The sequence below is a fragment of the Solea senegalensis genome, linkage group LG6 (assembly GCF_019176455.1).
Source record: "Solea senegalensis isolate Sse05_10M linkage group LG6, IFAPA_SoseM_1, whole genome shotgun sequence".
NCBI classification, from domain to species: Eukaryota; Metazoa; Chordata; class Actinopteri; order Pleuronectiformes; family Soleidae; genus Solea; species Solea senegalensis.
In genome coordinates this window covers 15348511-15375486 of record NC_058026.1, presented here as the reverse complement: position 1 = coordinate 15375486, position 26976 = coordinate 15348511, and the positions used below count along the sequence as shown (strand labels likewise).

The 26976-nt window shown below is 41.2% G+C and overlaps 1 protein-coding gene across 2 annotated transcripts in view; it reads left to right on the top strand.

Moving 5' to 3' along the window:
* Window positions 1–26976, top strand: part of sh3pxd2aa (SH3 and PX domains 2Aa) — an 88447-nt gene that overhangs the window by 20964 nt on the left and 40507 nt on the right. For both annotated transcript variants that reach the window (XM_044028874.1, XM_044028873.1), the window contains exons 3-6: window positions 8917–8992; window positions 10252–10328; window positions 14044–14135; window positions 26588–26613. In XM_044028874.1, coding sequence (XP_043884809.1) covers window positions 8917–8992; window positions 10252–10328; window positions 14044–14135; window positions 26588–26613 — 271 coding nt within the window. The remainder of the gene's footprint in view (window positions 1–8916; window positions 8993–10251; window positions 10329–14043; window positions 14136–26587; window positions 26614–26976) is intronic.

The following is a 26976-nucleotide window of genomic DNA, read 5'->3' as shown; positions in this document are numbered from 1 at the left end:
TATTACAGTGGTTGTCAAAAGTCCCACTTTAGCAAATATTGAGCACTTAATCAACCATCATGACCGACGTTAAAGGCGACATAGACCGGAAGCTCCAATTAACGCTACGCTTGTGTGTGTATCTGCGTCATTGCCTCGTTTATGAAACCCTAAAGTTTCAGAACAAACAGTTCAGCCACTGCTGAGAAAATAGGGTTTTATTGTTTTCCTGGGCTCTGCGAAGCGGATCGGCACTTCCGCAGGTTGATGTCGGCATCAGGAAACCTCACCACTCCTCTCACCACCGTAGCGCCTCCTGGTGCGGCACTAGTCCGGGCACATCCGGTTGCGTACATTCAACCGCAGAAGAATAAGAACTACTCTCGTTGTAGCTGCTGAGATGCAGAGCATCCACCGTGCCAGAGGGGGAGCTGTGTATCTGAGAGCTGGCCTACCAATTACGTCACTTCCAGGTACCTGGCCAATCACAGGACAGTGGGAAAGCTCTCGTTGGCTGGCCAATCACAACACAGTCCACGTTCTGGGTTGTGATTTTGGTCGGCTCGTTTGCAGCGACTAGGAGGTTTTTAATCATGAAAACAAGTTAATATATGTAAGTAGACCTCCATAACTAACATATATGTGCTATACCAGCATTACATGTCACCTTTAATATATATGCAATGGTGTAAAAAAAAAGCTACAAGGAGGCAAATTTATTCCTAATAAGATCATTTATTGTATTATTTATCGCTCTTCTTAACCACAGCCAAACTGTACAGCAGGTTAGCCCCAGACCTGGCACTCAAACTCTCTCTTTTTCCCCGACAACTTCAAATCAAAAATGCTTCCTGGATTAAAAGTGACACTTAGTGTTGAACATTGTGGTGGTGACTATGAGGCAGTGTCTTGCGTGTGTGGAGGATGCTGCTGTCAGAGCATAGGTGCTCCCTCATCCTCCTCTTCTCCACACGTGCATCAGACACTAGTGTGAGTGACAGTGAAGGGAGATGCGGTGAGACTCAGTGTTGTTTTTTTATATGCCACTCAATGCAACGGTCAAAATCCTCACTTCACTCGACTGCTGTTTGAGAACAAATGCCTCACACATTACTATATACTCTAAAGTTTCATTCAGGCTTTTTAGATGTTAGCATATACAGATAATCTGAACTGAGTGTCATTGTCAAGCTGCTTTAGACTGAGATTTTGCTGTTCTGATATCAGCTTTGATATGGAATTTATCGATGTACTGAGATTCTTTGTGTGACTGTGTCGTGTTGCAGCCTTTAGACCCTGTTCATTCAAACAGTCAATCCTAAAGGAATTGAGCTTAAACAGGTCTGGACAAAAAACAAAATCACAGTTGGTTTGAGGGTACACGTGTCCATAATTTTGAACATGAGCGCAGTGCAGGACGCATTCCAGACCAACTAAACTAATTAAACTAAACTCATTTCTACAGGTTTAAAGTTATTTGATTAAACAGGTTTTTTAAAAGCAGTCAGACCAAAGATTATACCTGTAGGTATCAGTAGGGTTGGTTACTGTGCTGTAGGAGAAGCAGAGAATAATCAGTGCTCAGCTGGTCCTATTAGCTGTGTAGACTTGTTGTATGTTATTTAGTAGGAAATTCTTTATTACTGTTAAATAATCAGGTTTATTTTCTGAAGAATCGCCAGCAAGTATGATTTAAGCATGAAAGTATATTTTCCTTTATACATCATCAGCAGATTAACCACCAATAGGAAATAATGTTAGTTGCAGCCTTAAAATGTAACCCCCTATACCACAACACTGAGAAGAAGCATTTATTTTTGGTATAAAAACATCCGATAAGTATCACTCACCAGGCTTACAAAAGCCACAGAGTATAAAAAGAAGAGAAAATTCAGATCCTAACCCTCCAGAAAAAAAAGGATCTCATGATATGAAGAGCTCTCTAATAGCCAACGCTGGTCCCCAGGGCCTCGAGGCAAAGGCCACAGCAGCATCTGCAGCCTGAGACGGATGAGTGATGAATGAGTGACTGTGGAGTGGAAAAGTTACCACATCCCCACACCTGTTGTCTTATTGAAACAAAGGCCAGCCTGGTTTGCCACATGGGACAGAGAACCCCACTGTTGACAGAACTTTCCCACTTCACTCCCACACGTAAATCCAGACTCTCCTATATATATATATATATATATATATATGTATATATATATATATATATATATATATATATATATATATATATATATATATATATATATATATATATATATATATATATATATATATAATGTGGCAACTCTGGCCAGTGATTGTCCCATGCCGGTTTATATTTAGAGGCACAACTGTGAGTAATTGTGGCTGGAAAGGAACGCCTTCCCCCCTCAAGCTCATCACAGACATCTGTCTCACTGAAACTGAACACTGCTGGCGTGTTCAGACTCCATTCATGTGCACCATTAGTTTCTACTATCCTGCTGTCTTTAGGATCCAAGCTGATGGGGACAGCTATACAACAGATGGAGTCAATCTCTATGATTTTCTAATAGATTTGTGCATCATTTGTCCTACTTCCTGAAAGAAAAGAAGGGCCCAGAGACAGAAGCGGGGATTCATATTGTTTCCAGTGACAGTTGAAAGGAGACGGCGTGTGAACATCATGGAGACAAGATCTTGTATGTGTTTGCTGTATCCTTAACTTGATGTGTGTTTGTAGACACAAGTGCTACCAGAGCAGTGACCCCGAGCACAGACAGCTGAGTCCACAGCCTCACTCACTATCGCCACGCTGCCGTGGAAAGGGTTCAGAGATCACCTGACTGCCTCGTCATGCTGTGCTGGTCACGAGTTTCTCCAGAGGTTCAGCGCATAAATGTTTATTTTCACCTCGTTCTGTTCCACTGCTGTGAAGCCTGGGTTCAACTCCTGAGTCACATGACCACTTACAGGAAGTGAGGCACCAGTTCACTGCAGAATAACAGTATGGCATCCCACAAGTTTATGCCAACTGACTCGCACAGCTCCATAAATGGAGGGTCTATTCTTAGCACATGTGCATGATATGAAGAAGTGGCTGCGGTCGGACTCGTTCTGAGCGCCGTTCCACACACATGAGCCCTGGCGGTCCCACTTCCAAATACATATAACACACATAATGTGTATTAGAGATAGTACATTCATTTTGGTTTCTGCGTCAAGCCAGACATCTGGTTTAACCCGCATTAGATTACAAGACACCATCAATTTTTAAAGAAATACAAATAAAAAAACTTCCACTAATAAAAAAACAACTGCTGCTGGTGAGAGTCAGAGTTGTGGCTAATCTAAATGTATAAACTGCCAACTTTCTCTTTGTGAATCATCCATAATTACAAAGTCGGTACCTTTTTATTGGGACAATCACATCATTGTATGTATGTCATGATAGTATCATTCTTTTTGTGATCTCGGCACTAGTGGATTAGGACTAGGGTATTAAAGGCTAACTAAACCCCCTCTTCTGAGGAAAATGACTCCCAATGCCTTATTTTGAAAAATACCAAGAAGTGGGCTGAGAGCTGGAGGAGGAGGGAGGGAGAGTGTGGAGCAGTGCAGGGTGCCTGGTCTGGTAGTGAAATCTGATCCGTGTTAGTAGCTCAGTGAGACGAGTCTCTCAATCACTCACAGTTTGCTTCAAGCGGTGGAGAGAGAAACACAACGTAGCAACAGCTCTGGCATTTGCAAAAGGGGGAGGAGTCTGGGGCCACTAACCTTGCACTTGTTGGACAATAGGGTGACACCAGTGTGTGCCAGTAAAGCAGTCGATGCAGTAGCTGGCTTTTGACCACAAAGGCAGTAAATGTATAATTTCAATACTTAGCTGCACCACACTGGTTTACTGGTTTGAACTTTGCGTTCTAGACCAAAAGGGCGACAGATTTCCCTGTTATGGGACAAATGAAGTAAAAGCAGTAGTTTTCAGCGTAACTGAATCATTAGAATCAGTTTTGTAAAATTATTAGTTCAGTGGAATACTGAAATACAGTGGCCGGGTTTGTGATTTCGTAAATGTAATCTTTCTATTCATATTCATTCATATGAATTTGTGGATTTGAAGTTTTTAGTTGGTGGTCTGCATGTGGAGTGCAGAACTAATGACATTAAGAGGTTTTTTGAATGCATTTACCAGGGTCTTTGAATGCATCTTGTTAGCTGCACCTCTTACAGTATTAGGGTTTTTGCCACCTGATTGTTTTGATTTTGTTTGTGTTGTTCTGATTTGAATTTTTTTCTACTCATTGTTCCTGATACAGCAACCGTGCGTCTCAAAGTTATCATTATTATTATTTTACTGACTAATAGGTGATATCACCAGTATTTTCTGTCAATTGTAACTGTGTGACATGTGCTATAGATTCTCATTTTGTCGATAATGTAATTCTCAGTGAAGGGCTGTTGTAGATGGCTTATTTATTTTTTTTGAATGTTTTGTCACATTTTGACAAAGAAAATGACTTTTTTTCCTCTTGTTTATGACAATTACTGTATTACATTCAACCATTGTTTACTATCAGTGTTTTAATCCAGCATTATAATCACCTTTATCTTGGATTAAGAGTTAAATGTGTCGGATAATGTCAAAGTAAAAGTCACAGAGGAAAAACGTGCGACAACAATCTCTACTCTCTCCTACAGGAGGCAAAAAAGAGACAAAAGAACCTCATCTCCTAGATTTTTTTATTACCTTACTCCCAACACTTACTCCAGTGGTCCAGTGCTGCATAGCATCATCCAATCACGTCCCTTCACAACTCGTCTTCACACTCTCTCTGTGCTGGTTACCAAGGAGACAGTGAAGTGAAGTCTGGGAAGTGGAGCAATGGTTTGGCGAGAGTGTTTTTCTTTCTCTTTTCTTTCTGATTTGACGTCCTGTGGATGGAGTGATACCACCTGGCCTGATGACTGTGTGTTAATCAGACTGCGAGTGAAGGCAGTGGAAAAACAAGTGCTCAGCATTAAGTGTACGTTACGGAGTATGCGTGTATGTGATGGAGCAGTTCCCCACCTGCTCTCACCACCTTCTCTCTCTGTCATCCCATAATTCCTGGTGGGATGTGAGTGTGCTTAATCTGTCAGCAACAGCAGATAAAGTGTATATTTTAGTGCAGACTGGAGACTGTCTTTAATAATGAGCTGACCTTCATCCAAGTGGGCCATTTGAGTCTCAGATGGTTTGGTGAGGTGTGTGTGTGTGTGTGTGTGTGTGTGTGTGTGTGTGTGTGTGTGTGTGTGTGTGTGTGTGTCTCCAACTGTGGGGTAAGGAAGCCGTCATTGCAGAAGTCACGCTGTAAATTCAGCTCCTGCTTCTCTGCTTAAATCTTGCTTGTCAATCATCAGTCCATGCCTGTGTGTGTGTGTGTGTGTGTGTGTGTGTGTGTGTGTGTTACAGAATGGGATGTAAATTCAGCAGATTTCTGGCCCATGTATCATGGGAGAGGATTCAAGCAGCTGGGCCTGCTCTAAGTTTTGTGCTGCAGCAGCAGTGGAAGTGATGGTGTCCATGCTGAAACCAAGCATCTTAAAGGGACAGCTCAGGTTTAGTGAAGTGTGTTTGTATGAAGTACTGACACACACACATACACACAGAGCATGTGTGCATGTCCCCTGCTCTGAGAATCTGTCAGAGAGGCTGATTACTGTGAAATCTACAGGCATTTGCTGGCAGCGAGTAAGTCGCTATATTACATTTCACAGGATGCTTTAATCTAAACTACAGTAACAATTTAATGCTGTAATGTTTATTGCAGCAGTTATGGCCTTGTAATTATATTTACAGAAACAATCACTCTCTGCAGGTCTTGTGAAATGCATTTGCACTGAAGATGGTGTTCTTTGCTGCTTAAGAGAAAGTGACTTTTTGTAGTGATTTACGGCCAAAAACATCTACTGTAAAATGCTTTGTTACAGTTCAGGTAACAAAAGACTCATCTGATGAAATCTGTGTGATCAGTGATTTGACAACACAACATACACGAGATGCTGATCCGCTGCTGCCTCCATCAGTCAGTTGAAATGTCTGATTTTGTGACGTCAGTGTTGCAGGATCCATTTAAAAACTTCACTTTCCAGTTGGGGAATGCTTGCAGAACAAAATGGTGACCATGTCCTTAAGACATTGTACATTTAGTGTCTCGCACAGGGAAATGCACAATGCAGTCAACTACCTAAACAGCTACACTTGGAAAAACCCTGACCTATCCCTTTAAAAAAAAAAAAAAAAGGTCAAAGTCAAAGATCGTTTTGATCCCAAGTCACAGCTGACATTGAATCCGGACCTGAAGTATCAACTCCTTCTCACTAGCTGCTTTCGCACATGTCCCCATTCGGTGACAGTTTCCTGAAACTGTCCGCATGAGAGTGCAAAAATGTCCGTAAAGTTTTCTACAGCTTCTCACTCTTTAGTCCGACTTCCGGGCTAATATTTGAGTGTTTACTATGTGAGAACACAACAGGGACAAACCCCTCGTATCCTGCCTCCTGTTTGCTCCAGCCAGGCTCCGCCCCCTCATCTGGATTCTGTTGTGAACATGTCTGACCCCGTTGACCTCTCCCACTGTTCTCCTTATATGTTTACTACAAACTCTCTCTCTCTCTCTCTCTCTCCAAATGTTCCCTGACTTTCTAGTCGTGGAACCAGTTAAAAAATATATACAGGACTTCACTGAAAAGGTAGATGCAGTTTGACAGGTGGACAGAAAGAACTGGATCTGGGGAGCAATGTGTCAGGAAGATGTGTGTGTGTGTGTGTGTGTGCTCACTTTAGTTCCCCTGGGTCTTTCTCAGTTCTTCAGATACAGACATGCCTGATGTCTCATCTCTCTCCTCTTTCCTCTAATTATAATATTTACTGGACTTCTGTCCTCCTACACATGCAGACTAACACATACACCTGCTCACTCCTGTTCACATCCTCCCATCTCTGATTACTGTAGCACACAGTTTTGCTGCAGTGCTGTACATCACAATACAGCACTGCATGTCTGCATCTCTCCTCTGCTCTGCTTTTACTTTCTCTCTAATCATTCTCCTGAATGATTTATTTGAAGGGTGAAACTGGGTAAACACAATAGGAGTGATGCGCGCGCACACGCACACACAGACACACACAGACACACACATGCACAGCCCCTTATCCTACCGTAACCATCACAACTTCATTTTATTTGCTCCTCACAAAGGTACACATACAAGAACACACACACACAAATTGGACAGCCTAAACAAACAGTTATCCTTAACTTTAACCATAACCAGTTAATACCTAACTCTCACCTTAACCTGACCACAATTCAAATCTTAGTCTAATACTTAATCAGTGCCTCAGTAGGACCAGATTTTGGTCTCCATCAGGTCTACTGGTCCTGACAAGGTCAATGTTTATGCCATAAAAGGTGACACACACACACACACCCTGCTGCATCTCTCTTCCTGTGTGTGCCTATTTTGTTTCATTTTTCTTGCTTTGTCTCCACCTTTTCTCCATTTCCCACCAACCCCCCTCTCTCTCTCTCTCTCTCCCTCTCTCCATCCTCCCCCGTTCTCTGTCTTTCGTCCTGCACCTCTAACTCCAGTGTCAGCACTTCTCCGTGTTGCTGCGCTTTATGAATAAACGGGAGCTGCTTTGACTCCTGTGAACCTCCTCAGCCGCCGCTGTCCTGCTGTCCTTCAGACCAAAGACGTGTTGACAGCATTTGATTTTGAGAATAATGTGATGCACTTGTGATGTCTCTGGGATCAGATGCAGATGGCGGTTTGTGTCCCACATTCACTTTGAAAGGAAAAGATGTTGATTTTTTGTTTTTGCTGATACTTGATGTTTCCTCGTGGAATTAAAAAGTAAATCATTTGAGGGAGCCATTATGTGACATATTCTGTGCCGTTATATCCGTTTTGCACAACTGCCTAAAACGCTTGCATAGTACTGTACAATAACAATAACCCACTGATATAAGATGTGCATCAAATTAAAGGCAGACTGAATGGATGGACTCATTACAAACACTCATGTGTTGTGATTACCAAACAAAGAGAAATGCTGTCTTTAAATGTCTTTAAAACAACTTGTTAGATCCAGGTTTCAACATGAAGTCATGGTGTATATGGTGAGCCGCATTTGGTCAAAGAAAAAAGTGTAATCTCAAACTCTTGCTCTAAACCAGGAGTCTCCTGGGGGCCAATCAGTGTCCAGACAGGTAATTGGGGGTATGGTCAAGAGAATAATGAAATCAACTGGGGTGACTCATTTGGCCCTGGGGCCTTTATATCACATAACTGTGACATGCCTACTACTGCTGCCTAATTTGTAAAGTTAGTGTCACTGACAAAGAAATACTAACTTCAGTTTTCAGGGCACCCACTTTTAAAAGATGCATATGTTTCGGACTACTCGTGTAACACTTAATATTATTTAAAATAGGTACACCAGACATTTTGTAAGGGATATGATGTTATTTTAAACATGTGCACACACATCATCATGTACATGGCAACTCCCGTCAAACATTCTGCTGCAATTCTTCTCTGGGTCCTGTTCAAATCTTAGTGAATGACAGGTCTAATGGATAAAGCAATGAACATATTGTTATATAATAAGTGGCCAAAAATCCAAATTCCCTTTGTCCTCACTGGCAGCCATTTTTTTTCCCCTCTGCGAGTGTAAAGCTGATTTTGACTTTAGTGTTAGTTACAAAATTGGCGTTCCAAAGGCGCAACCCCAATGTGAAGGCAGCATATTTCCAACGATTCCATTTTAGCTGCACCTCTATGCAACATGTGAGATATGGGATTGATTTTGACTATCGATGTTTAGTATCTCACCCTTGGACATAAAGCAGATAAGCATATTTTTACTTTTCTTTTGTAAGTTAAAGCTATAACAACATGTTTGTGTGTTTTTTCCAGATGCAGATACTTGATAAGTTTCCAATTGAGGGCGGGCAAAAAGACCCCAAGAAGAGGATCATCCCATTTCTCCCAGGTATTAGCCTGATGCTGCTGCTGATGCTGCTGCATTCCAGTTATCTGAACAGGCTCCCACATTAATAATGTATGGCTGGCACTTGTGGGGCTTCAATTTGAGCTGGTTACTGAGGCCTGTGTGTGTGTGTGTTACCTTGTTACTGCTGACAAGGCTTTATTTGTGATTTCCAAATCTCAGTTTTTTTGTCATATTTTGAACTGAGCTTATGATGATATTCATGTCACCTGAATATCTGTGTGTGTGTGTGTGTGTGTGTCCTGACACATGCGCTGGTCTCTCCTGAACCTGACATTCAGGTTCACAGTGACCTCCAGTACAGTAGTGTGGCAGTGATGGATGAGGGTGTTTGTGATGGTTCATAAGGCCTGACAGTGATTCTGCTAATCACACTGATGTCCTGTGAACACGTGTGTGACAGTTGTCAGTCACCCAGCTCACAGTAGCGCTATGTTTTGGACACAGATATACTGTAGATTAACTGTGTGTTCCATCATTACTGCAGTGTTGTCAGTGACTGAGAGCAGGACAGATGATGGTAGGCAGTCTACAAAGGTTCTTTATGAATGCCAATCATAATTTAGATACCATCATAACTATTTCTGTTGTATCTGCGCCCATATGCTCTAGCGCAGAGGTCTCAAACTCATGGACCACCATGTAATATCAATTTAAAATGAGTTATTTCTGTATGTTTGATTTTTTTTCATGAATAGATTCTTTTTGCATCATAAATAAGTTTTCATAACGAGCCATATGTTGTATCATATCACACACTTTTAATAAATGAAGCACTTTAAAACAACCACAGTGGACCAAGATAATAATAATTATATATTCTCTACTGTAGAAAATAAAAAGACATAATAAATACATACATAAATAAATAAATAAATAAAAGGCATAGAATGATGCAGAATTATTTTAGCTTCTTTAAGTAGCACATCCAAATAGAAATACATTGAAGTGCGGAGGGTGTCACTTTTGATGGATTTGATTGAGGAAGCGTCTTAGATATCTGACCCATGTCAGCATAAATCCTTTTTGTTATTCACAAAGCCAGAGGTCATGGAATCAGCTGAGTCCTGAGCTTGACACTGATGACTGGGCTGTGTTGTACACGATCACCACTGTTCGTTATTGCCATCTCCTGGCAGGCTGGGATACAACACAAGACCTTTAGTTTTTAAGCAGTACATGTACTACATGACAAATTCTCCTCCATTTCCAACATTTTTCCCCACTTTCCTTCTCTCCAGGCAAGATCCTGTTCCGGAGGAGTCATGTGCGAGACGTGGCCATGAAACGACTGCGCTTCATCGACGACTACTGCAGGGTAAATAGACCTCACTGTAAACATCCTTCATTTCCCCATGTGACTCCAGGGAAAGTCCCCATAGCCTGTGAGAGGTCAGAGGTCACTGTCTATACTGTTCTTTCACATGCTTTTTTATTATTTGTCTTTGTGGATCCAGAATTAAGTACACATCTGACAAACATGTGTCCTTAATGTATTTAACATGTCTGACTGTACAGATATAACAGGCTGTTATTAATATTTGGGGGTTTTATGTGTGAGTGTGTGTGTGTATCAATGCAAGGTAGAGAGAAATAAGAGTCAGGAGGAGCTGAGTGAATCGACTGAATCAATGCACAGCCTGTGCTGCTGTAACAAATAAGATTTTAACCATTAGAAGAAAAAAATCATGTGTTGATCAGTATTATTATCACAGTGGTAAATTACGACAGGCCGTCAGGGACATTATTCAGAATAACCTCTCACACACACATGTGAAACGTGCTCACTCATAATAATAATAATAACATTAATAACAATAATAATGCATTTTATTTATAAGTGCCTTTTTGACACACAGTGTAACTAAAGTGTTAGTTACAGGCTATTTTTTAAACAGGTTGGTTTTAAGTCTGGATTTGAAGAGGGCAAGAGAGCATGAAAACATGCTCACACATACAAGGAAATTTCAGTATATTATTATTACTGCATTAATTTCCAGTTAACTGAAATGCTAACATACCGAGATTTCGCTTGCATGTGAGAGCATTTCACTCGACCACTGCCCTGTTTATTTTCAGTGGTGGCTACAAATAAAATCAGTATTGGTGCAGAGAAATGTGAAGCTGCAGTGTGTGTTTGGATGGTGGATCTGTGATGAGCGAGCAGACAGGAGGGGTAACTATGTTGTTGCATTAGTTGCAGTGTAGTCTGCTCTTACAACTGTTTCCAGACTCCTACTACACTGACTGAAAGTGAAGTTTGTTTTACTCTGTAAATGTTCACTGCCTCGCTCAGAAAAAGGGCAATGAAGCAACTTATATAAGGGGGAAGGCTGCTTATAACTAGCTCAAGGCTACTTATCCCATGGTTCGAATAACGCTGGAGCTAATGGGAGCTAAGGTGAGCTAATGGGAGCTAAGGGGAGCTAAGGTGAGCTAATGGGAGCTAAGGGGAGCTCTGCTTCCCTGAAAACCCACTTAGAGACATTGAGGGGAGCTCTGAAACATTGTCCATTTCTGTGTCATAGGTTACAGACTTTGATTTTCCTTACAATTAGGTTCCTGGAATAATCCTAATAATAGTCAAATAGTTTTTTGTGTGACATCTGTCGGTGTCTTCACTAATAAAGCTAATGCTATTCCTGCTGTTGCCACCTCTGCGTGGTGGCGCTGCACTCAAATCACCTACATTTTAGTGTTAAAGTCACAGAGTTGGTGTCGCCACTGTATGTGAAACATAAATAATCATTAAGACAAACAGTAAGGACGACAAGCACCCAGGGCCGTGTGGTCACTTCTGATTTAAAGTAAGAAAAGTGGAATTTGTTGCCTGAGCTGTGTGTATGTGAGGACTGGCCCGAGTCCTTCTTCCAGTTATCATGTATTTTATTGTTGTTGTGCGAGTCTGTTTCCTAACTGTGATGATATATTCTGTTTTTACGGGAATAAGTTGTTTGAGACGTTTTGTTGTTTCAGCACAATGGACACCATGGTCCATCATGGTATAATTGGATGACTGAGCGTACCAGTGACATGGAATAAAAAAGCCCATGGTGAAATTTGAACACAGTTGCTGGGGTTTGACCAGAGAGGGCAGTAGACATCCCGATTCTTATCATCTTAACATGTATCATGTTCAATACTTTGCACTAAACTGTGAAGATTTGCACCTGGATCAACAAACAACATTAACTAGATGCACATATTTACTGATTTACACCTGAAAATAGTGGATTAGTGTTTAGTTAGACTTCAAGGTATCATAGACTAAACTGGTAAAGATTAATAAAACAAAATTGTTCCTGTCTCAAGCTGAACTCCTTTCAGCATGGGATGTAATGCTACGGTGATGTGGATGTTTTTTTTAACATGGTGTGAAGAGCATTAAATCTGCTCTGATTCTCCACACATGTGAGGCAAAGAAGGAATCATGACATTATGATCTTTTCCTGCTACAAGTGTGTTTATTGTCATGTAAAGTGCCACTGTCAGAGAAGCAGAGTGACTTTGAGCTTCGCTGTCAAATTACATCATCCCTTTATTTGATTCAATCTCATCCTAATGAGTGTCCTTGAAAAGTAATGGGAGACTTTTCACTTCATGCTCTCTCCTTTATTAGATTTTGTATTATCCTGGGTTCAAATCCTGTCCTCCACGATGCCTTCCCCACATGTCTTTCCCCTCTCCTTGCACAAAGGCACACAGTTGGATATCAGTATTAGGAGCAGTTCATTACAGGATCAGTTCTAGTGAGTAGGAAAAACAAAGTTTCCTCATTAACCAAATGACCCAAATGTTCACAGTTGTCATAGCGAGGCTGCTCTTTAGCTCAGAGCTGTGTTGCACTGTTTACTTCCTACATCCTGTTTATGAGGCAAACAACAGGGAGGTGGAGTAATTGACTAGTGTTGTCAGAGGAGCTGCTCTCTGGAGGTTGGAGGATGCCGAGTCCAGCCAGCTGTGCATTCACAGCCAGACGCTGCAATCACAAGCACCAGCCTGTGTCAATGATCCAGGATACAATGAATGAAATATGAAGGGAGTTCATGCAGGTTGGTGCCGGCTGTGCCCATTGTCACACATGTTCATGGTCCAGCATCCATTACTGTAAATGAGATGTGGATGTGGTGGAAGTAGGCTGGATCATTAAATATAGATGCTTAGTCAGACAGACAATCTTCCCTGTAGTTTGGCTTTGTTCACGGACAGACGAGGAGAGAAGAAAGGAGCAAGAAACGCTGGGAGAAAATTCCTGTGTGTGTGCTTTTTGTTGTGATAAATAATCATTCATGGCAGGGCAAGTGTGTTGTAACCGGAGGATCACTGGTTTAATACCTGTGTCAGGTCAAGGGCTGGGGTTCCACCAAGTAATGTACCCAACCCTGCTGCTGCCGCCCGGTCTGTGTGTGTTCACTCCTGGTGTGCAATAAGGACTAATTCTAATTATAATGTGTCCATGAGATGGATATTTACCAAAAACAGAAATCTGTAAAATCTCTGCAAAAATTTCATTATGTCCTCATAATGACAATAAAAACTTCTTGAATCTTGAATCTTGAATCTTGAATCTGTAATTCACATCCTCCACAGAAGAAGACAACAAACCTGCTACTGATTCAGGGACTTTTTTATTGAGCGCTATTGGTAACAAAGGCTTGCCCAAGATGTGTTTGTATCCATATTTTTTCCGACTCCTCAACTGGAGAAGAGTGATGTCACACTGATGTCTGTAAATGGAATTGAGCGTTAGCTCTAAAAACAGTCTGCGAGAGAGACAGGGAGCAAACTACACAACAATAATGGCGGTTTCTTGTTTGGTTGTCTTGCTGCTGTTTGTTGCTGATGGTGTTCTACTGTCTGCTGCAGCTGGGGATTGTGTGGATGAGTCTGGACGACTGAAACCAAAAGAGCCTCACTTAAGTTTACTTTGGTGATAGTAACTACAAGTGACACATCAGCCTCATTGAAATATTAACAACTTTAAAGTACAACTTTAAAATATAATGTGTAATGTGTTCTTCCTCTGTCCACAGGCGCTGGTGCGACTCCCTCCTCAGATTTCTCAAAGTGAAGAGGTGCTGCGCTTCTTTGAGACCAAAGCTGAGGACGTCAATCCACCAGTGGAGTGAGTGTCATACACACACACCATTTAAACACCAAACACATGTACAAGACTCGTCACATTGCTGATTTATGTGCTTTGGTCCCATTTTTTGGTGTTCGAGCCCTGGTTGGAACAAGGGCCTTTCTGCATTGAGTCTGCATGTTCTCCCTGTGTGTGTGTGTGTCAGTTCCTGTTCCTTCACACCAGTGCAGTAGTGCAGTAGATGTGCACTTACTTAATATAATCAGCTTGAGTTTGTATTCTAAGAATATGTTGGGAATTCTATTAAAATTCTATAAATACTATTAGAATAATTTTTGTCAGTGGGGAACAGGACTTATTTTAGTTAGGTTGAAGATGTTTCACAGCCTCTGTTCACCCCCTGACCCTGTTTCAGGGCGTTAGTTTAGTTAGTTTACCTGTGAATGAGGGTCATTAGGCTCACCGTCACCTGAGAGACACAGTCTGCTATTGCAACTGTTGCATTGCATTGGTTTATTTTGAATTATTTATGTTTAACAGAGGTTGCCTTCTTTTGTCTGCATTGTTATGGGGGCGGCGCCCTAGCGCCCCCTATTGATGAGCTACCACTGTGCGCCACCACAGTAAATATGGTGTGCTTTTTTATTGACAACCCGACAGATACATTTGAATCCACACACACACACACCCTCACTGGTGTATGTGCATGTACAGTATTTACCAAATGACATGTAATGTTAAGGGTGTGTAGAGAGGATGTGACAGCCCGGACCAGGAAATTCATCAGATCAAGTGTAAGTGTTTAAAATGACTGCAATGCTGCGTGTATCACAGTGGGGGGGATGACGAACTGTGCTGCAGTCAGTGTATATGCATATGTATATATATATATATATATGTATATATATATATATATATATATATATATATATATATATATATATAGCACCCACAGTTTGTCATTCTCTCACTGTGATGCAGCACTGCAGTCATTTTGAACACTTTCAGAATTTTCATGTATTCAAACTCCTCCCAGATCCACACAGGGGTGCATGTGGTTAGCAAGGTTCCCGGTTCACGTCCTGGTCTGGGACTGTCTGTGTGGAGTTTGCATGTTCTCACTGTGTGTGTGTGAGTGAGTTTTCTCCACCATGTTAAACAATATGCAGAGGTATGAGGACTGATGGGACCTCACACTCCCTCTCTGTTGTTGTTGAGCACCACCATATAAAAAAAAGACACCTTTTATATAAATATGCTGTGTTGTTTACCACATTTGTGATGTGAGCATAGGTGAACCCTCCTATCATATTCACAACTTGTTAAATTTCACGAGTTAGATTTCATGAGTGCCACTTGAATGCAACAGTAAACACGGGCAGTAAAAGTAAGATGGCACTGTAGTTTAAAGCATCTAGTTTAAGTGGGATTTACTTCCAGAAAAAGCATCAGACAGGGGAAGAGAGATAAGAGCAGGGTTATGGTTGGTCTGGAGAACCAACATTATGAAAAATAAAAAAAATAAATAAAGTCATGGAAGACATTCATTCATTTATCCTTTCCCTGTTGATTTTATTCTTCCCTGCCTCAGTGAAAGCAGTAAGTAGAGGTGCGTGACTCTGGCAGTCATCATCATCTAAATTACATGGATGGAAATAGCGTGTGATGTCAGGTGTTATCGGTTGGAGCAGGTTCTCAAGATTGATTCTTGGTTTTTGATTCCCATCCCTACATATGTGTATAGTGTGTTGCCACCAAAGCTTCAGGTGCATCTGTTGAACAGTTTTACTTTGACAAAGGACTCAAGAGCAGGGGGCATTTGTGTTATAGCAGTTTATGGCCAATAGGAGGTGCTATAGTTTTCTCTGCATACAGTTACTGAAGTGAAGTTACCTGCATTAAAAGCAGCTGAATGAAAGATAAAGTTTCATGTATTGATATGCAGAGAAATCACAAATACATGATCACACAGTTCTGATGCAATAAATAATGTCTTTATTTAGATTTTACACTTGTCCATGTGAATATAACAACATAATAATAATGTAGTCCGTGAGTTCAGGGCTCTGTGCTGTGATGATTCATTTTGAATAATTAATCAATAATCTCAAGTTTTAGAGCTTCATCATCTAAAACATCATTGTGACACAAACACAGACGAATAAATGAGTATTTTATAGAATTGCTCACCTTTACAACCTCCACTGTTTCTAATTATCTCAACAACTGCACAAGTATATCACCATAAAAATGTTTCAATCAAATACAAACATCAGTCATCATGCAATCATTAAAGACTAATCAGAATTAAAATGACATCGAACCACGTGTAATCACTGTAATATTTTAATGCAGGTTAATAAAACTCCAAATAGATCACGAATAACATCTAAAAACACATTTAAAAGGCCATTGTTGTTTTGATATTCCCGCTACGTAATTAAGCAGCTCACTGCGTAGTTGAAGTTTGAAGTCGGTGATGGTGTCGTATCTCAGCCTGAGGAAGAGCTGCACTCAAGTCAGCTTCAGATCAAATAGAGGCCGAAGCTCTTGTGGCTTCTGTGTTTCCCTGCAGGCTTTCACTCTGTCTTAATAAAAGAGGAGAAGACACAACTGTTCACTTTGTGTTTAAACACAAGAAAAAAAGAGACCGTTCAGTTAATGGCAAGAAAGTGTCGGGATCCACAGGACTATATCGAATGGGTTTCTCTCTTCCCTACCCATAATGCATCGCCTAAATGTAAATGAATCACGGCGGAGTGTGGTCATGAATTAGATTAGTCCTTGATTTAAAGTTGAGATTGGACGCTGTGTGTCAGTGGTCTGTGGGTAATTTATGGGAAGAATCCTGGTCCATTAGAGACTGAATTCCTTATAAATAAATGTGAATCACTCAGTTTGAACCTGAACAATTTGAATGATTGCTTTTAGATTTTTAATCTGGAAAAACATGATGATTAATAAAATAAAATAAAATAAAATAAAATAAAAACTGTGGTTGAAAATAATGTGTAGATGAATATACAGACAATTCTGCTTCTGGTTGTTTCTTTGGTTGTGTTTTCTCATCTAAAATCCACACGCAATGTCACTTCCCACTGAATTTAAAGCATTGAGTACATTTGAAAATAAGTCAAAGCTACATTTTGTGTCTGTAGTGTGAGTAGACAGGAGAGGAGTGGTCGCCTAATTAATGCTGACAGTAGCTAATGCTATGAAGTGAAAATGAGACAAGCATGAGAAGATCTCATTAAATAAGATTCAACACATTCAAACACTGACCTTTAACACTTGAAGTTTTCCTTACAGACTACATGGCTGAGGTTTCAAATGTTAACATACAGATATGATAGGATAGTTAAATTGACAGAGGAATCACAATTCTTTATATTTTCATTTACGAAAACAAGCGTTTTGCATCCTGTTTACAGAGAAAAGTTGAAGATTGTTGATTCACTGCCTCACAGATGAGGACAGATAGTTAATTAAAGGGGTAACTTGGGTGTTTGAAGTGTGGTTGTAGCGAGGACACAAGAAAAAAACAGGTTTTATCCACTCGCTGAATAAGCTAAAAAGTACAGAATTAGCGACCAAGGCTCGGACCAAGTGTCACTGGTGGGCACGCAACAAAAAAAAGATTGAAGATATTTCCCAACTTTGGGGAAACTGAGGTTGGGAAGCACAATTTTTCAAAAATGCTACCTCTATTCTAGCAATACAAATTTCATTCATTTCATTAGCTAAATGCAAATGAAATGAAGTATTCCTTTAAAGATATCTTTATCTTTCTGTAACTTATTTGTAAACCACTCACTCTGCCACACCAAAGTCCATAGAGAAAATGTGTGATTTTACATCACAGCACACAAAGAATAGTATGTTCATGTGTTCATGTTTCAAACTTCTGAATCTGAAATCCCCTTCTTCTTATTAACCTCAGTAACACAAATGTACCAAACATGGCAGCAGTAGCTGGGGACAAGCAGCATTCTAATGCAGAGGGACAAGAAGTGGACACAAAATCCAGACTTCCCGCTCATTGTTGTTACAACAGGCAGTCAGAAGGTGCTGCTCATATCTAAATATGCTTAATGAAAAGTATATTAATCTCCTTTCACACTGTTCCTCTCACCCTCTGCATAATTGGACATCAGTTTAATGAGTTGCTATATTGTACTCGGCGAGTGCTAATTAAGAAGCACTTGATCAAACTCTCATCCACCTTGAACTGCAGTTCTCCATGAAAGTAAGTCTGAGAAAGCTATTAATGCATTTAAAAAATGTTCTTCTCATCGACCTCATCTGCTTTGTTTGGTTTTCTCTGGTTCTTCTGCTGACGTGTCAGTGTGATGTAAATGAGGAACAGAACAGGAAATCATGAGACCTCAGTGTCCCCAAACACATTTACAGAATGTTCCCATCCTTGTAGGTAAGATTTATTTGAATATGTTTTAAATAACATGCATTCAATTAAGTTTTAATGAATTTACCAAACATCCCTTGGGAATGATTTGTTTACCAATAGAAAACGATGTTATTATGTGGCTGTAGATGAGCTGCTACATTATGCACAATCATTTTGCTGATATTGTCATTTGGGTCATAGTTTGCAGTTTGAAGGCTTTGCACTTTTTAAAATGACATAAACACAGGTTGTTTTAAACTCGGATTAACTCCTGGTGTCGTACCGGGTGCACACACACAGCAACAGTCAGCTTGTCCTCATTGAACATGAAATACAAATCCTTCAATTGTTTTGCACCACGTCCGGTGTGAATGTGGCAAGTCATGAAAGACCACACCCAAATACTTTGGGAATGGTTTCCTCTATATTCTTAGGAGTGTAGATTAAGGCAATTATCATCTAATACAGGGGCCGCACAATTGGTGTAGTGGTTAGTAATGTAATATAAGACAGTTTAATTACAATTGTACAGTTCTCCCCAACTGGCCGAGGCAGATGCTGCATATCTATGTCTGGTTCTGGTTCAGATTTCTTACTCCTACTCTTGCACATGGATGTTCATACTAAAATGAAACAATTCATAATTGTCAGGTTTCATTCCAGTACAGGTGATTTCTCGCCAGCCACCGACTGTACTGTAGACGATTGCGTAACGGGAGCGTGTGCTGTGTTGTTCTATGTGCAGCACTTTTTCTTTTTTTTTGTCACACGTCTTTCAAACCCATTTACACACTGACAACACAGCTGTCAGGAGCAACGTGGGATTAAGTGTCAAAGACACATCAGACCCACAACCTTCCATTTAGATGACTACTCACTCAACCACTGAGCCACCGTTAAATTTGCAGTCCCCAGTTGATTTCATGTACAAGCTTGTCTAGTGTTGATTACATCTGTGTACATGTTGTTATTGATTTAAATAGGATCATAGTTATTTATAGATTAATTTTGCATCATAAATAACTTTTTCTGTAAACTATAAATTGTTCCATTTAGTCTCTCTCTCTCTCTCTCTCTGTCACTTATCTTTTTCATCCTAACTTCTGTTTTCTTCCCTTCGTTGCCCTGGTTTTCTTCATTATCTTTGTTTCTGTGATTCTAAACATTATCATGTAAACCTATTCAAATGAAGCTTTATTTACACAGTGAACATGTGATGCGCATGCTCAACATCCTCTCTGGTTTTGGTGTATTTCTGTAGCAGCACAAGAGCGTCACATACAGGCCTGGTATATGTACTACAACAGTGGTTTACGGAAAGCTATTCCAAACCGACAAAGCAGAAGATTGTTTAAGTTTCCTTCCGTTTCTGTGTGGATGAGATGTATATTCTTTTATTTCCTGGTTGTCACAGGAATAAATATCCCCAATGCCATCTTCCTCCTTGTGTGTTCCACTCTGCAGCGCACAGCCGACAGGCGACAGACTCACTCAGCCCTAATGGATAAGCTGCTCTGTTCTCCTCACAATTAGGATCAATAGCACTCACTGGAGAGCAGCACAAGAACAGCACAACATGAGTAGTGTACGGCGCCAGGGTCGACGGGGTTAAACACTTTAAGCGTGTCAGAGTGGTGAAGAGTGGTCAGCTGAGCATGTGGCCCAGGGGGAAGTCTTTGGCATGTGTGCGCGTGTATGTGTGAGCATTTATCGGGCAATCTCAAACAAAGCCGTTTGGCACTTGACAGGTATTTTTAAAAACACTCTTTCTTGTTGTCAGATTATTTCTATAGTTTCACCTCTGTATTGTTTTACATGGATACACACAGCCGCATCGTGTAACTCACTCGTGCTCGCCTCCTCGTGCACTCCCTCACGTGAGTGTAATGAATAGCAGCCATGACAACAGCAGTAACCCCAGTGATGAAATGTTTCTTCTTAATCACTTCCTGGAAAATGAGGATGGAGAAAAGGAAGAAAAGAGAAATGAGCTCCGGGTGACAATGGATGTGAGGAGGTCAAGGTCAACGGTGCTCTGACCTGATCCATATGCTGCGGATAACTTCCAAATAATCAATACATGAGGCGGCAGAGGCAGTTTATTGGCATTTAGATGAAAGGTGCCCACTCTGCCCTCAGCATCATTTTTATGGCCAGCTCGTGATCTCATTTCGTTTTCTTAATTCCCCCTCCATTTAGTCTTATTACAGGACTTGTGCCTTGAGAACAACCAGTGTGCTCCTGCTCCTGCTCCACGATATGAGATTGGATTTTCAGACGATGATCTGATTTGGAAAGAAGGAGTGGTGCAGTGCCATCAATCAAAGAAAAAGCCCTGAGACTGTGAGCAGACCCCACGCTCAGCTGCAGTTTCCTCCTCTCTGCCCTGACTCACGTTGACCCCTGTCTGCCAAACTAGAGAACTGCATCTCAGCACAACTCCCAGCTGATGTCACTCTCGTGCAATCTGCTGTTTGAAGATGAGCGGCTTTGATGTTTAATGCATATTGAATGGACCTTCAGTCACTTTGCTGCTCTTTTTTGTTTTCTCTGTGATGCCTTCATGTCCCTCTTATTAATAAGTGCAACACACACACACACACTCATATTTCACTGATGTGCAAGTACAGCTAACACTGCGGCTATAGGACATTGGATGCGTCGCTAAACACATGTTTATACACACCAGTGAGTTAGAAAACAGAACTAAACTAAACTAAACAAAACTAACAAACTACTACTTTTGTGTCACTGTCCTTCCTCTGTCGTCCGGTTCAAAGACCACATGTAACAAATACACTAAACTACATGATATTTCACGTCATGCCTCTATTAGTATGATGATAGTATGATATTCAAGCCCAGAGTTCAAAACAAATATGGCGAAGCAGCATTTAGTTGCTATGTGGAACTGAAATTAGCTCCAAATGTCAATATCCAAATGTGAATATTCATAAATCCAGGTTTATGCGTTGCCCTTGTGTATGAAATGTGCTATTTACATTTAGTAACTTCAAATAGAGTATTGTTGTGGGAGTCATAATCTCAGGTTGCTTCTAGCCTCATCTGAGGTCAGGAGGTTTAGTTTAATTTAGTTTAGTTTTAATTTTGATGATTTTTCACAATTTAAAAATACACACAATATTGCAAAATGAAGAAATAAGACACAGTCCACCTATACAAAATTAAAAATGTCACAATACTATACAGAACTAAGGATTAGTGACATACACATTAGACACCTGCATTTACACACATCTGATAACATCAAAAACTAAAAACAGAAAATGTGAATGATACACCTATACAGACTGTCCAGGGCGTACCCCGCCTATCGCCCAATGTAGCTGAGATTGGCACAGCACCCCCCGCGACCCTCTGGTGGAGGATAAAGCGGTAGATGATGACTGACACCTATGCAGCCTACTATGAAATTTAAATGAAATTAAATGAAAAGCCTGGAATAATTAAATGGAATTTCTCATCCCCAAAAATGTTATGAATTTTTGGTCAGTGGCACTGGCATGTTAATATTCATCTGCCCTGCTTCACGAGGGTGATGAGCAGGTGGCTGGGTGTGGTGGAGCGGCTTAAGTCTCTGTGTTCTTATCCCCAATGGTAATGTGGTAACGTTCCCCACTCTTCCTCCGCCACAGGTTAGATAGCACAGGGAACATGAACTGGGATAAGTCTGTCTTGACCCTCTGATGATGTGCTGTTGCAATACTAATCCACCCTGTCCAAAGCCAGTGTGAATGCATCCACACCGGCCCCATTTAGTGTGGTTAAAGTTTACCTTCCTGGCACGGTTAGTTTGGATCAATATGATAAGTCCTAATGATAATACTTGACTGAGAATAATGTGATTTGACTCCATTGATTAGGGAAGACAAAAACCTGACTCAAACACTAGGCACTTAATAATTATAAAATATAAAATATGAAGTGAGAAGAGTGAATATGGGCTACTTTGTTTGTCTTGAAGAATCTTAATCCATCTCAAAACCCTCATGTCATCCACTTCTTAAAGCCAACATCACCAAAGTTCAGGCTGCAGTGTGCTGTAGATGTTAGACACAAAAAATATACTCTCGTTATATTTCAAATGTCTGCAAAACATGACTTTGATTCCAACTACAGCCACATAAAAAACCTCTCACTCCACCACTGCAGTATGTATTCTTCACCTGTGACCTTTCACCCCATGCTTCCTGCTCTCCACACCTCAAGGAGATGTAGAAAAAGAGCTGGCAGTCAGAGGTACAGCTCAGTCCTCAAGGGAAGAGTATGATTTCACCCTAGTGACTCAGGTCAACTGGATGTGGTCTGGACGTCTCGCCTCTTGCTGTCTTGCTGTTATTGTTTTTTTTGCCCCTCTTTGCTCCCTCTTCACACCCTAATGCTTTGCAGATGCCTCCAAAAGTGAACGTCTAAAGACAAAGACAGAAGTAACTAGCTTGCACCCCTGACTGGCATTTCTGCAGTAATGTTAGCGGCACAGCAAGCATGCTAAAAAATGTAGTGTTAGGGTTATGGTTCTTCTTGTTCAGACTGAAAATGGCTAATGATTTGACCAGTATTTCGACCTAAGCTGTTGAAGTAAGTTCATTCTCAGATGTCATGCAGGCGTGCTGTTTTAAATCCCTACATGAATGTTTAACGCTAACAACCGCCCACACATGCTAGAAGCTAACTTCCACTTTGACCTGCTTTCCATGACAACAGTTCAAGTAGGTGAGGCTAAACAGCTTTATTTTGTTCTCTGCATCTAATCATTTAAAAAGAACAGTCAACCCCAGAGACTTTGCTTTAGGTCTTTATGTAAGGCTAAAAGGTTTATGTAAATATACACATCTGAGTCAAAGGAGCATTTATGAGCTGTTGATTCTTATCTTTTTATAAAAAGTTGTGGTATTTCCAAGCCTCTTACTTGATTACCAGAGTGTGTCCTTCGATATTCACTCATTATAAGGGGTAGGCCAGATTCTCTGAATTTTTCCTTGTGTCCCTACTGGCAGCCATCTTTTCCTACTAAAAACTGCCCAGTCAAAGGTTAGATCAGGGCCAAGAGGCTGTCAATATCTGTGTCAGTATCTTTTCAAAAAGTCAAAATTTCCTGTGTTTCACTGTGTGAGAATTGGTGATATTTAAAGGTGAGATTGCAGATTGCGACGGTCCCATAGAGCTCTGGTAGCTGATGTCAAGCAGCCAATGTAACGCCATTTTGGCAGGCAACAACGCTGTTCACGTCCACAGATATAATAACCAGCAGAACATAGAATAGAATAGAATAGAATATACATGTTTAGTTGCCGGGGGAATTCTGTAGTGCCTCAGGGGATGGAAGGTATCTGCCAGTAAAAACGCTGACACAAATATTATAGGGATTTACCAATTATTTTGGTTGTTTTTTGACACCATTTTAGAAAGCTTGTTTTTATTCCCGCAGGAAATATGTCAGGCAACTCGTCTCTAAAATGGCTGTGTTCATAAAAACAGTCTAACTGGAGAACATTTTACTGGATCGCCAAAGATCTTGAGGTGGATCTTGTGCTAGAAAACACAATCAAAGTGAGTGAAGGAGACCCACAGACAACTGTGATTCGTTCACGTTTTTGCACTTCTTACTGATGTTAAAGTGCATGTACTGTATGTAAAGTCTTATTGATACTGTATTTTGAGACACACTATGACATCAATGTGTTTTATTTGCAGTGGAATGAGGGGATGTTTATCAGAAAGTTGAAGGTATCGTAATGCTGTGGTCACTCTGACTGCTTACATATTCAAAAATTCAAAATGCACCCCCCGTTGTAAGGATCAGATAAATTCAGTCTGTCGGGTTCTGTGATTTTTTTGAAATCAGCAAATGGTACAATTTTTCAGGAGCTTTGTCAGCTAACATGGCGCTGTGAACAAACAGAGTCAGGTGACGTTTGAAGCTGATGTTTTAAAATTGGATTATTTGCCTAAGGCACCACAGCAAACCTTATTCAAAAAGCTTGGTCTGTGCACAGCATAGTTTCCACCGAGACACAGCTCACTGGGAGATGCTGGCCACTGTCTTGAATATTTTCCATTCCACTTATATTAGATGTCATGTGTCCAGCATGGCTTGAGATGGATGGAATAAGGCAAAGAGGGTCAAGTCCTGCACTCCGTGTCTTTGGTGACAATGAAGCATATTCTAGCCGGAGCACACAATGCTTGTCTTGCTAAAGGCGGCATAAAGGCTTTATTCATCGGCTGTGACCAGCCACAAAGAGACAGATACATGAGATCACAGAAAAATGGATGAAGGGAGAGAAAGAGAGAGCTGGGACCAGCACAGTGACAATAAAGAAGCCAGAGCTGTAAACGATACATGGCATTTACCGCATACGTGCTGTCTTGTCTCTTTTCCCCTCTGCTGTCTCTCTGCGTATTCATGTGCACGACCGGCATACGTCTCTTCATTAAGCTGAATGTGGTCACAGCAAGAGTGAGTGGAGGTTTTCATTAACCTCATGCATTGAGAAGGCGCTACCCTGAGTGCTGGTGATGCTCTGAGTAGATTCTGCTCTTGGCACTGCAGTATAATAACTGGGCTGTTCTGTTCTGCTCTAAATTACATCTGACAAAGGTGAGAAGTCCCTGATCAATGAAATGTTTCAAAGTGGCCAGTCGGGTCACCCGACGCAATCACTGACACTCTTGCTGATGGATCGTGAATTACAAATAATGACATGAAGAGTTCAAATATTTTTGGAAATGCGGTTTTATGGGGTCGTGACACGTGTGCGCGCTGACAGCACGAGAAACCGTCCTGAGATAAGGAGCCTTGCTATCACTGAAAACATGGCTGCCAACAGGGACACAAAGAACTCCATGTGACAAAAGGCTCACTTAATACAATCTACACATGCAAACATGTGTGACTTTAAGGGACTTTTCAAGTTCACCCCCCGTCCCCATCGTGCCCCTGTGTTGGGATGTAGATCATGAGCTGTGCAATGACTCCAAAAAGCCTGAACTATACCTTAAACTCAAACTCGTGCCTACATTCACCGTCCTACTTTGCACACATCCTTTCTTACCCAACATTTATCTGCTTTACCTTTTGAAAATTAGTCATGTTGCTATCAGTCATCAAGAGACTTCTTCTCCCTCTGGTCTCTATATCCCTTTCTGTTATCTGCGAGCTGATGTCACTGCCTGTATGGGCTTATATTGAAGCATGAGGATGTATTTCACAGGGATGAGAAGGTTCTAGTGAGATTCAGCTCTTCGCTGCATGGCACTGCAGAGCACTGTATTGCCACTTTCTCGGCTGCAGTAGGATGATGTGGCTAAAACTGTGTTCCGTTCAGAGGTTCGATTACTTGGGAAAGCTGAAACGGACATGGTGTGTGTACTGCTAGAAAGAAAGAAAGAAAGAAAGGGATGGACAATTTGGAGTGACAGTGGACAAATTGTCAGATCTGTGTTTCTATAAATAGCACGTTGCTTGATCTTGCTTCTGATAATCTTGAAGGAAGGAATGAATGAGTCAAAAAGGCACTATTGACAGATATGAAGGTGACATGCACTCTGTGCAGCAAACCTCACACACAACATTGTGTCCCCCCCTCTCCATCTACAGCTTAGCCTTGTGGTGTAATCCCATTCCATTCCATTAAGCAATGCAGTTTAACTGATCCTCCTTTACATGTGGGGAGCAGGTCGCCTCCTTCCCTGACCGGGCTTAGAGAGGATGGGAGGGGGGATGGAACAAGCACTGTATATGAAGAGGATGGTGGTGCCGCTTTATGGCCACATGACTAATTTGTTGCAGGGAGTACGGGCAGCTGGCCAAAGTCATCCCTCCCTCCTTCCCTCCCTCTCTCCATAGCCGTCCTGCACTCTGTCTCCTTCTCTCACCCTCAAACCCGTGCATTTGTTTTGCTGCAGCTGACCATATGCATGTGTTTCTGTGTGAGTGCGGTTGCCAGGTTCTGTCTTTTCGGGAGTATCTGGATTCACATGAAGTGACCGCATGCTTTTTTTGTTGACAGAGCGACGTCTGGCTGTCACTAACTATGTCCCTCTTGTGTTGCTTTTCCCTCAGGGACTATGGCTCCAAGCGCAAGTCTGGTAAGTCACCTGTTTTCTTTTCTAAAGCCAACTTCATCCTTTCTCTGTCTAACTGTTGCTGTATGTTGTCAGTATACGGTTTGTTAACTATGCAGACTTAAATGTCCACTGTGTCTCGGGGTTAGTTTAAAAAGCTGTCAAACTTCTGCCTTTAGCCATGGATGTACAGTATTTTTCAGTCCAGGGTGGGGTCAAAATAGACTCGCTACGAGTAAAGAAAAAACCTTCATCTCTGTTGCAGCAGTGAAGGCCTTAGCCTTTGATGTTGTCACCTCCAGTGTTGCTGATACCTCATTAATGAAGAAGACATGAAAAACATGTATGAATGTTAGACACTTTTGGTCAGGTTGGTCCATCTTTGGC